This window comes from Pseudophryne corroboree, chromosome 3 (genome assembly GCF_028390025.1).
Source record: "Pseudophryne corroboree isolate aPseCor3 chromosome 3, aPseCor3.hap2, whole genome shotgun sequence".
Taxonomy (NCBI): domain Eukaryota; kingdom Metazoa; phylum Chordata; class Amphibia; order Anura; family Myobatrachidae; genus Pseudophryne; species Pseudophryne corroboree.
Window position 1 is genome coordinate 461,270,921 of NC_086446.1, and position 12,807 is coordinate 461,283,727.

At 46.8% G+C, this 12,807-nt stretch overlaps 1 protein-coding gene across 1 annotated transcript in view; it reads right to left on the bottom strand.

Moving 5' to 3' along the window:
• Positions 1-12,807, bottom strand: part of TMEM104 (transmembrane protein 104) — a 153,351-nt gene that overhangs the window by 12,444 nt on the left and 128,100 nt on the right. The window contains exon 8 of the mRNA XM_063960678.1: positions 8,071-8,173. Coding sequence (XP_063816748.1) covers positions 8,071-8,173 — 103 coding nt within the window. The remainder of the gene's footprint in view (positions 1-8,070; positions 8,174-12,807) is intronic.

Sequence of the window (12,807 nt, forward strand, 5' to 3'; positions counted from 1 at the left end):
ATGCTGGGCAGCTCCCAGCATGCTATCGCAAGCCGTTACAGTTTTGCTAATTTAGCAAAACTGCAACTGATGCTGAATGAGGGCCATTGTCCTTTACCCAGTCAAACAGTTGTCTTGGAGTCATAATTTGTTCTGTATAAAGACAATGTAAACTAGCCCTAGCTGCCAGCCTCAGTTCTGACAAGCCCATCATATAAATTCTTCCCATGAGATGTGGTAAAGTGCCAGTCAGCTGAAATCCCAAAATCAACTTGATGATGTAACAAGTGAAGTGTAGGAAACAAATACTCCATATGAAACATTGCATTTGGAAGAAATAAAAGGTTTTGCGCCTATAATGATGCTTGGTGGTTAGGTTGCGTCACAAATATATTCATTCAACATCACAGGAGGTATTTTTTTTTTTTTAGTTTTTTTTTTTTTTTTTATCAGTCTTCTACATCCCAATGGTCCATCACCATCATATGTATAGCCTCATCAACCAGACATCTTGAACATTCCAAGAGAACACGTTCTCACTAAGGTTGATTGTCAGACTGCAACTGGAAGAACCTACACACTACCTGCTGTGGACACCCAAAACACAGAAAAATCATTGCTGAGGAGGAGGAGGAGGAGGAGGCACTGACTTGCAAGTTTTTCTCAGAATTGTATACAGCATTATACATCATTCTATGGTACAGAAATCTTGTAATTACAATCAGGAATTTCATTGAGTGTAATTTTCAGATTTTCAAACAACACCAACTGTTCCGACCTATTCAATTTCCCTGCTGTTTTCGGCAATTCAGACTTGTCGACACACACGGATCGGCGGAACAGCCGCAGATCCACGTGTTTTGTCGGAAGCGCGCCCAAATCCAACAAGTTTTAGCCTTGTTCCAGACAACGTCAATCCAACATAAAAATAAAATTAAAAAAAAGTTGGTTTGGTATTGTCGGTAACGGTAATTGACTACTCAAATGTCGTATTCCAATTGAATACACCCCAATGTGTTTAACCGTATAACATACTTTATGTACAAAAAAAAAAAAAAAAAAAGGTTAAGTACTTTTTTTTAGATATTCAAGGTCAAAGGTCACATCATGTGACCTTGAAATGTAAGAGTCAATATTTAAATCTAAAACTATTTTTTTATGAAAACTATGGTCCCTTAGCTTCAAAACAAGCCCAACATGAAAGTTCTACCACAATTAGAAGTAGTTATGATTTTTTGTATTTGACCTGGCAAGCATAAATTAATTTTTTTTGGCATACTTGCAGCCCTGTTGCATAAACACTGTGCATCACTGAGGGCTAAAATTTTACATATGAAAATAAGAATTTACTCACCGGTAATTCTATTTCTCGTAGTCCGTAGTGGATGCTGGGACTCCGTAAGTACCATGGGGAATAGCGGCTCCGCAGGAGACTGGGCACAACTAAAAGAAAGCTTTAGACTTACTGGTGTGCACTGGCTCCTCCCACTATGACCCTCCTCCAGACTTCAGTTAGGATACTGTGCCCGGAAGAGCTGACACAATAAGGAAGGATTTTGAATCCCGGGTAAGACTCATACCAGCCACACCAATCACACCGTATAACTCGTGATACAATACCCAGTTAACAGTATGATAACAACTGAGCCTCTCATCAGATGGCTCAACAATAACCCTTTAGTTAAACAATAACTATATACAAGTATTGCAGACAATCCGCACTTGGGATGGGCGCCCAGCATCCACTACGGACTACGAGAAATAGAATTACCGGTGAGTAAATTCTTATTTTTTCTGACGTCCTAAGTGGATGCTGGGACTCCGTAAGGACCATGGGGATTATACCAAAGCTCCCAAACGGGCGGGAGAGTGCGGATGACTCTGCAGCACTGAATGGGCAAACTCTAGGTCCTCCTCAGCCAGGGTGTCAAACTTGTAGAATTTAGCAAATGTGTTTGACCCCGACCAAGTAGCTGCTCGGCAAAGTTGTAGAGCCGAGACCCCTCGGGCAGCCGCCCAAGAAGAGCCCACCTTCCTCGTGGAATGGGCTTTCACTGATTTAGGATGCGGCAGTCCAGCCGCAGAATGTGCAAGCTGAATCGTACTACAGATCCAGCGAGCAATAGTCTGCTTTGAAGCAGGTGCACCCAACTTGTTGGGCGCATACAGGATAAATAGCGAGTCAGTCTTTCTGACTCCAGCTGTCCTGGAAACATAAATTTTCAGGGCCCTGACTACGTCCAACAACTTGGAAGCCTCCAAGTCTTTAGTAGCCACAGGCACCACGATAGGTTGGTTCAGATGAAAGGCTGATACCACCTTAGGGAGAAATTGGGGACGAGTCCTCAATTCTGCCCTATCCATATGGAAAATCAGATAAGGGCTTTTACATGACAAAGCCGCCAATTCTGATACACGCCTGGCCGAAGCCAAGGCCAACAACATGACCACTTTCCACGTGAGATACTTCAATTCCACGGTTTTAAGTGGCTCAAACCAATGTGACTTTAGGAAATCCAACACCACGTTGAGATCCCAAGGTGCCACTGGAGGCACAAAAGGGGGCTGAATATGCAGCACTCCCTTAACAAAAGTCTGAACTTCAGGTAGTGAAGCCAGTTCTCTCTGGAAGAAAATCGATAGAGCCGAAATCTGGACCTTAATGGAACCCAATTTTAGGCCCATAGTCACCCCTGACCGTAGGAAGTGCAGGAAACGGCCCAGCTGAAATTACTCCGTTGGGGCCTTCCTGGCCTCACACCACGCAACATATTTTCGCCATATGCAGTGATAATGGTTTGCGGTTACTTCTTTCCTAGCTTTAATCAGCGTAGGAATGACTTCCTCCGGAATGCCCTTTTCCTTCAGGATCCGGTGTTCAACCGCCATGCCGTCAAACGCAGCCGCGGTAAGTCTTGGAACAGACAGGGCCCCTGCTGCAGCAAGTCCTGTCTGAGCGGCAGAGGCCATGGGTCCTCTGAGATCATTTCTTGAAGTTCCGGGTACCAAGCTCTTCTTGGCCAATCCGGAACAATGAGTATAGTTCTTACTCCTCTTCTCCTTATTATCCTCAGTACCTTTGGTATGAGAGGAAGAGGAGGGAACACATAAACCGACCGGTACACCCACGGTGTCACTAGAGCGTCCACAGCTATCGCCTGCGGGTCTCTTGACCTGGCGCAATATCTTTCTAGCTTTTTGTTTAGGCGGGACGCCATCATGTCCACCTGTGGCCTTTCCCAACGGTTTACAATCAGTTGGAAGACTTCTGGATGAAGTCCCCACTCTCCCGGGTGGAGGTCGTGCCTGCTGAGGAAGTCTGCTTCCCAGTTGTCCACTCCCGGAATGAACACTGCTGACAGTGCTAACACGTGATTTTCCGCCTATCGGAGAATCCTTGTGGCTTCTGCCATCGCCGTCCTGCTTCTCGTGCCGCCCTGTCGGTTTACATGGGCGACCGCCGTGATGTTGTCTGACTGGATCAGTACCGGCTGGTTTTGAAGCAGGGGTTTTGCCTGACTTAGGGCATTGTAAAATGGCCCTCAGTTCCAGAATATTTATGTGTAGGGAAGTCTCCTGACTTGACCATAGTCCTTGGAAGTTTCTTCCCTGTGTGACTGCCCCCCAGCCTCGAAGGCTGGCATCCGTGGTCACTAGGACCCAGTCCTGTATGCCGAATCTGCGGCCCTCTTGAAGATTAGCACTTTGCAGCCACCACAGCAGAGACACCCTGGTCCTTGGAGACAGGGTTATCAGCCGATGCATCTGAAGATGCGATCCGGACCACTTGTCCAACAGGTCCCACTGAAAGGTTCTTGCATGGAACCTGCCGAATGGAATTGCTTCGTAGGAAGCTACCATCTTTCCCAGGATCCGCGTGCAGTGATGCACCGACACCTGTTTTGGTTTTAGGAGGCCTCTGACTAGAGATGACAGCTCCTTGGCCTTCTCCTCCGGGAGAAACACTTTTTTCTGTTCTGTGTCCAGAACCATCCCCAGGAACAATAGACGTGTCGTAGGGACCAGCTGTGACTTTGGAATATTTAGAATCCAGCCGTGCTGTTGTAGCACCTCCCGAGATAGTGCTACCCCGACCAACAACTGCTCCCTGGACCTCGCCTTTAATCAGGAGATCGTCCAAGTACGGGATAATTAAAACTCCCTTCTTTCGAAGGAGTATCATCATTTCGGCCATTACCTTGGTAAAGACCGAACGGCAACGTCTGGAATTGGTAATGACAATCCTGTACCACAAATCTGAGGTACTCCTGGTGAGGATGGTAAATGGGGACATGCAGGTAAGCATCCTTGATGTCCAGTGATACCATGTAATCCCCCTCGTCCAGGCTTGCAATAACCGCCCTGAGCGATTCCATCTTGAACTTGAATTTTTTTTATATATGTGGTCAAGGATTTCAAATTTAAAATGGGTCTCACCGAACCGTCCGGTTTCGGTACCACAAACATTGTGGAATAGTAACCCCGTCCTTGTTGAAGTAGGGGCACCTTTACTATCACCTGCTGGGAATACAGCTTATGAATTGCCTCTATCACTGCCTCCCTGCCTGAGGGAGTTGTTGGCAAGGCAGATTTGAGGAAACGGCGGGGGGGAGACGTCTCGAATTCCAGCTTGTACCCCTGAGATACTACTTGAAAGATCCAGGGATCCACCCGTGAGCGAGCCCACTGATCCCTGAAATTTTTGAGACGGGCCCCCACCGTACCTGGCTCCGCCTGTGGAGCCCCAGCGTCATGCGGTGGACTTAGAGGAAGCGGGGGAGGACTTTTGCTCCTGGGAACTGGCTGTATGCTGCAGCTTTTTCCCTCTACCTCTGCCTCTGGGCAGAAAGGACGCGCCTCTAACCCGCTTGCCCTTATGGGGCCGAAAGGACTGTACCTGATAATACGGTGCTTTCTTTGGCTGTGAGGGAACATGGGGTAAAATGCAGACTTCCCAGCTGTTGCTGTGGAAACTAGGTCCGAGAGACCATCCCCGAACAACTCCTCACCTTTATAAGGCAAAACTTCCATGTGCCTTTTAGAGTCTGCATCACCTGTCCACTGCCGAGTCCATAACCCTCTCCTGGCAGAAATGGACATTGCACTTATTTTAGATGCCAGCCGGCAAATATCCCTCTGTGCATCTCTCATGTATAAGACTGCGTCTTTAATATGCTCTACGGTTAGCAATATACTGTCCCTGTCTAGGGTATCAATATTTTCCGACAGGGAATCTGACCACGCAGCTGCAGCACTGCACATCCATGCTGAAGCAATAGCTGGTCTCAGTATAATAGCTGTGTGTGTATATACAGACTTCAGGATAGCCTCCTGCTTTCTATCAGCAGGTTCCTTTAGGGCGGCCGTATCCGGAGACGGTAGTGCCACCTTCTTTGACAAGCGTGTGAGCGCTTTATCCACCCTAGGGGATGTTTCCCAACGTGACCTATCCTCTGGCGGGAAAGGGTACGTCATTAGTAACCTTTTAGAAATTACTAGTTTCTTATCGGGGGAAGCCCACGCTTCTTCACACACTTCATTTAACTCCTCAGATGGAGGAAAAACTACTGGTAGTTTTTTCTCTCCAAACATAATACCGTTTTTTGTGGTACCTGGGGTAACATCAGAAATGTGCAACACATTTTTCATAGCCTCAATCATGTAACGTGTGGCCCTATTGGAAGTTACATTAGTCTCATCGTCGTCGACACTGGAGTCAGTATCCGTGTCGACATCTGTGTCTGCCATCTGAGGTAGCGGGCGTTTTAGAGCCCCTGATGGCTTTTGAGACGCCTGGGCAGGCACAGGCTGAGAAGCCGGCTGTCCCATATTCGGTATGTCGTCAAACCTTTTATGTAAGGAGTCGACACTGTTCCTTCCACATAACCATCCACTCAGGTGTCGGCCCCGCAGGGGGTGACATCACATTTATAGGCATCTGCTCCGCCTCCACATAAGCCTCCTCATCAAACATGTCGACACAGCTGTACCGAGACACCGCACACACACCGGGAATGCTCTGACAGAGGGCTATAATAACACAGGGATTAACTGAATTATTTCCCCTTATAGCTACTATATAGTTATACTGCGCCTAAATTTAGTGCCCCCCCCCTCTCTTTTTTACCCTTTGTAGCTTGATACTGCAGGGGAGAGCCAGGGAGCGATCCTTCCAGCGGAGCTGTGAGGGAAAAATGGCGCCAGTGTGCTGAGGGAGTTAGCCCCGCCCCTTTTTCGGATGACTTTTCTCCCGCTTTTTTCAGGAATTCTGGCAGGGGTAATTTATCACATATATAGCCCTGGGACTATATATTGTGATGATTTGCCAGCCAAGGTGTTTATATTGCTGCTCAGGGCGCCCCCCCCCAGCGCCCTGCACCCATCAGCGACCGGAGTGTGAGGTGTGCATGAGGAGCAATGGCGCACAGCTGCAGTGCTGTGCGCTACCTTGTTGAAGACCGAGGTCTTCTGCCGCCGATTTTCCGGACCACTTCTTGCTTCTGGCTCTGTAAGGTGGACGGCGGCGCGGCTCCGGGACCGAACGATCGAGGTCGGGTCCTGTCTTCAAACCCTCTGGAGCTAATGGTGTCCAGTAGCCTAAGAAGCCCAAACTATCTCCAGTCAGGTAGGTTCGCTTCTTCTCCCCTTAGTCCCTCGCTGCAGTGAGTCTGTTGCCAGCAGATCTCACTGTAAAATAAAAAACCTAAAATATACTTTCTTTCTAGGAGCTCAGGAGAGCCCCTAGTGTGCATCCAGCTCAGCCGGGCACAAGATTCTAACTGAAGTCTGGAGGAGGGTCATAGTGGGAGGAGCCAGTGCACACCAGTTAGTCTAAAGCTTTCTTTTAGTTGTGCCCAGTCTCCTGCGGAGCCGCTATTCCCCATGGTCCTTATTGAGTCCCAGCATCCACTTAGGACGTCAGAGAAAGTAACTTATTGTCATCTACCATCTTACCAAATTTCATGAAAATCTGTGACGGACGGGTTGGAAGCGGTGATGATTTGGCATGGGATGACCCCTTCCGCTAAACCAGACAGCTGGTGTAAGAACAGCAACACATTCTGGCCTAATGGGGTGTGGGGCATTGGTTCTAGCAATAGAGAAAAAGTAACCAAAGCAAAACATATAAAAACACACATCCTCACTTTAAGACCCTATATTTTTTATCAAAAGTATACAATTTTACATATATAACAGGTATCAAACTAAACAGGAGAAATAGGGGAACACATTTCCGGAATATTTGAAGGTGTGCATTGATCACTAGAAAATGCTCATGGCAATAATTATGATAAGTATTTTGTTTAACTATTTCTGTCTCTTTAATTTACATAAAAATGTAACCATAAGATAGAGCTATCCGTCATAAAAACAGTATGATACTTTCAGAAGTAAATAGTTAATGGTCATTTTATTAGCACACTGCAAGGGTTACATACTATTTACCAGCGGGAAGGATGCCGGCTGTCAAGATCCCTACGGCAGCATCCCACCTGCCAGAATGCTGGCAACAGGGCAAGCGCTGAGTCCCCCCATTGCGTGGACACCCATGAGTGGGAATAGCCCCTGTGCACCGGGATTCCAGTGTTGGTATCCTGACAGTCAGGATTCCGGCATCTGTATCCTGAGCGCCAGGATCCCAACAGCTGGTTAATTGATTGCATCCGCACTACAAGAATGGTAAAATGTGTCTGACCACTAAAATAGCACTCTGGTAGTTAAGTGGTTAATCATGGTTACCAATTGAGGCTGAGCTAGAAGAATATTTACTTGAGAAACCATTCCTGAGTTACTGTGTGTGGAAAAGTATTCCAGACAGGGGTCACCAGCTGGGCTTGGCCAGGCAACTGAATCACTGGTTTTCTGGGCCACTCTAATGACACTGGGCCGGTAAGTGAAGACGGGAGATGACCGCACATATAGTGGATTTACACAGGCATGATGCCAGCTGATGGCCAAAATGATTACAAGTTCATTTTAGTGTCACGCACATTACAATAACACTCCAACTACACATGTTGCTGGTGATTTTGCTGTGGCTCCTGCCAGACCAGTTTCCTCTGGTCAATCACAGAATAAACGCCAACTCACCACATAGATCCTGTAAGCGTCAATCCGCCTGATTTTCCCCCAGCACGGGTCAGTATCGTTCCGGTCTCCTGTCTGGGTTCCACATGACTGATTCCCAGAGAAGCTGAAGATGACAAAGTAATATGATGTCCCATTAAAACATCAGGTTATTTATAAAAAGATATTTATGTCTAGTCTGTTCTGCCATCAGTGACTTATGCATTTTAAAACGATTTAAAAATGACTTAAATACAACAGTTTTTGTGGGGTTCTTTCATTACCTAAATATTCTCAGACACTGTTCAAAGTCTTACCTTTGATAAAATATATCAATAGGAATTATGAGAGAAGGAACTACATTTCTTTGTATGTGCTTCAGGACAAACGGTGGTGGCTGCAAAAATGAAACGTGCCAATATAGTAATTGGTGCTAAATAAATATTTAATAGTCTATAAAATACTGAGGACCAGATTCATTATTTTCTTTTTCAAAATTGGTTTATTTACCTTTTGCTTAAAATACAACTGTTAAAATATATTCATTAAAAGTGCATATTAATAAAGGTAAATAAAAGGTAGACTTATGCTGTGTACACACCTGACCACCTAATGGGCCCGACTGACTGACTAGATGACAAATTTGATAATCTATACGCAACACTAATCTGCTACTCAATATGTTTCGCTAAACATCACAACTGGACGGGCATTACGTTTGGCCACCCAGCTGTGATGTCACTGTCGGCGGTTCTTTTGGCCAGCATAACGGTTTGGTCGATGGATCTCCTGTACACACAGGCACATGTATGGATGTATGTGCTTAATATATCGGCATCTGCTGTGCTGCAGCGTCATCCTGATACGTCTGTGAATTACATCAACAGTTATATCAGCTCTACACACAAGCGATATATCGTTCATCAAATGTACAAAATATATAGCATAGTGTGTACCCAGCTTTAGGGCGCAGTTAAGTTATGGAACAGAAACATATTGACTGACTTTTTGACCTATGGCCACTACCAATAGCAGCTGAAAAACCACCGCCCAAGCACAGAAACAAAAATGGACAGAAAGCCCTTGTGAACACATCCTAAATGAATACAATTATATCTCAAATGCCAATTTCCTCTGAAGGTGGGTACTCCATGAGTGTTAATCACACAGTGTGTTCCCTTCCCTCCCGGGCTGCCCGACATAAGGGGTAATTTAGAGTTGATCGCATCAGCACATTTGTTCGCAATTGGGCAAAACCATGTGCACTGCAGTTGTGGCAGATATAACCTTTGCAGAGAGTGTTAGATTTGGGTGGGTTATTTTGTTTCTGTGCAGGGTAAATACTGGCTGCTTTATTTTTACACTGCAATTTAGATTTCAGTTTGAACACACCCCACCCAAATCTAACTCTCTCTGCACGTTATATCTGCCCCACCTGCACTGCACATGGTTTTGCCCAACGGCTAACAAATTCGCTGCTACAATCAGGTCTGAATTACCCCTAAAGTGCGTATACACTTAGTGATATGACAAACGATATCGCAAAGTGACATCACGCCGCGGCCGGCCCGTACATGCAGTTTTGGAAGACATAGCTAAAATTGGGCTGTGAGCACAGACGACCTCCGGGAACACGCATTGGCCGACGTTGGCCGCATACACACTGTTTAAAATATCGCACAATACCGCTCAGAAGGGGGAAAATGAGCGATACGGACTAAAATATCGCACAGTGTGTTAAGGTGCATACACACGGTGAGATAAATCTGTAATATTTTGACTATATAATCAAAATTTTAAGGAAAGTTAGTGCACATCTCAAGGTGCTTGGCATCTTGCAATCCCGATGCGCGGTCCCTGTGCATGCAAATCAATCTGGACTATCTAGTGTACTATCTTGTACAAAGTATAGCAAAAATTAGCACTTAGTCAAAATCGTACATAGACAAAATCTAAGCACAGATAGTCAAAATCTGTGCTGTGTTCTGGGGGAGTTCAAGGGAAATCGCACAGTTAAAATCGGGCATAGCAAGGATCTCACCGTGTGTATTCACCTTAAGTCTCCCCTAAAGCAAAAATGTCACCAAAAAAAAAAAAAAAAATAACTGTAAAAATAAGATTTTACTCACCGGTAAATCTATTTCTCGTAGTCCGTAGTGGATGCTGGGGACTCCGTAAGGACCATGGGGAATAGCGGCTCCGCAGGAGACTGGGCACAGCTAAGAAAGATTTAGGACTACCTGGTGTGCACTGGCTCCTCCCACTATGACCCTCCTCCAGACCTCAGTTAGGATACTGTGCCCGGAAGAGCTGACACAATAAGGAAGGATTTTGAATCCCGGGTAAGACTCATACCAGCCACACCGTATAACTCGTGATATGATACCCAGTGAACAGTATGAACATAACAGAGCCTCTCAACAGATGGCTCAACAATAACCCTTTTAGTTAACGATAACTATATACAAGTATTGCAGACAGTCCGCACTTGGGACGGGCGCCCAGCATCCACTACGGACTACGAGAAATAGATTTACCGGTGAGTAAAATCTTATTTTCTCTGACGTCCTAGTGGATGCTGGGGACTCCGTAAGGACCATGGGGATTATACCAAAGCTCCCAAACGGGCGGGAGAGTGCGGATGACTCTGCAGCACCGAATGAGAGAACTCAAGGTCCTCCTCAGCCAGGGTATCAAATTTGTAGAATTTTGCAAACGTGTTTGCCCCTGACCAAGTAGCAGCTCGGCAAAGTTGTAAAGCCGAGACCCCTCGGGCAGCCGCCCAAGAAGAGCCCACTTTCCTCGTGGAATGGGCTTTTACAGATTTAGGGTGCGGCAGTTCAGCCGCAGAATGTGCAAGTTGAATCGTGCTACAGATCCAGCGAGCAATCGTCTGCTTAGAAGCAGGAGCACCCAGCTTGTTGGGTGCATACAGGATAAATAGCGAGTCAGTCTTCCTGACTCCAGCTGTCCTGGAAACATATACTTTCCAGGGCCCTGACTACGTCCAGTAACTTGGAATCCTCCAAGTCCCAAGTAGCCGCAGGCACCACAATAGGTTGGTTCACATGAAAAACTGATACCACCTTAGGAAGGAATTGGGAACGAGTCCTCAATTCCGCCTTTCCCATATAAAATACAGATAAGGGCTTTTGTATGACAAAACCGCCAATTCTGATACACGCCTGGCCGACGCCAAGGCCCACAGAATGACCACTTTCCACGTGAGGTATTATAGCTCCACGGATTTAAGTGGCTCAACCCAATGCGACTTCAGGAAATCCAACACCACGTTGAGATCCCACGGTGCAACTGGAGGCACAAACGGGGGCTGACTATGCAGCACTCCCTTAACAAAAGTCTGAACTTCAGGCAGTGAAGCCAGTTCCATTTTGGAAGAAAATCGATAGAGCCGAAATCTGGACCTTAATGGAACCCAATTGTAGGCCCATAGTCACCTCTGACTGTAGGAAGTGCAGAAATCGACCTAGCTGAAATGTCTCCTTTGGGGCCTTCCTGGCCTCACAGTACGCAACATATTTCCGCCATATGCGGTGATAATGGTTAGCGTTCACTTCTTTCCTAGCTTTAAATAGCGTAGGGATAACTTCCTCCGGAATTCCCTTTTCCTTCAGGATCCGGCGTTCAACCGCCATGCCGTCCAACGCAGCCGCGGTACGTCTTGGAACAGACAGGCCCCCTGCTGCAGCAGGTCCTGTCTGAGCGGCAGAGGCCATGGGTCCTCTGAGATCATTTCTTGGAGTTCTGGTTACCAAGCTCTTCTTGGCCAACCCGGAACAATGAGTATAGTTCTTACTCCTCTCCTTCTTATCATTCTCATTACCCTGGGTAAGAGAGGCAGAGAAGGGAACACATACACCGACTGGTACACCCACGGTGTTACCAGAGCGTCCACAGCTATCGCCTGAGGGTCCTTGACCTGGCGCAATATCTTTGTAACTTTTAGTTGAGGCGGGACGCCATCATGTCCACCTGTGGTGTTGAAGCAGGGGTCTAGCCTGACTTAGGGCATGGTAAATGGCCCTTAGTTCCAGAATATTTATGTGTAGGGAAGTCTCCTGACTTTTCCATAGCCTTGGAAGTTTCTTCCCTGTGTGACTTCCCCCCAGCCTCGAAGGCTGGCATCCGTGGTCACCAGGACACAGTCCTGTATGCCGAATCTGCGGCCCCCTAGAAGATGAGCACTCTGCAGCCACCACAACAGCGACACCCTGGCCCTTGGAGACAGGGTTATCCGCCGATGCATCTGAAGATGCGACCCGGACCACATGTCCAACAGATCCCACTGGAAACTCCTTGTATGGGACCTGGCGAATGGAATTTCTTCGTAAGAAGCTACCATCCTTCCCAGGGCTCGCGTGCATTGATGCACCGACACCTGTATACGTATTAGGAGGTCTCTGTCTAGAGACGACAACTCCTTGGACTTCTCCTCCGGGAGAAACCCTTTTTATCCTGTTCTGTGTCCAGAACCATACTCAGGAACAGTAGACGCGTCGTAGGAACCAGCTGCGACTTTGGAATATTCAGAATCCAGCCGTGCTGTTGTAGCACTTCCCGAGATAGTGCTACTCCGCCGAACAACTGCTCCCTGGACCTCGCCTTTATAAGGAGATCGTCCAAGTACGGGATAATTATTTCGGCCATTACCTTGGTAAATACCTCGGTGCCGGGGACAGACCAACGGCAACGTCTGGAATTGGTAATGACAATCCTGTACCACAATTTTGAGGTACTCCT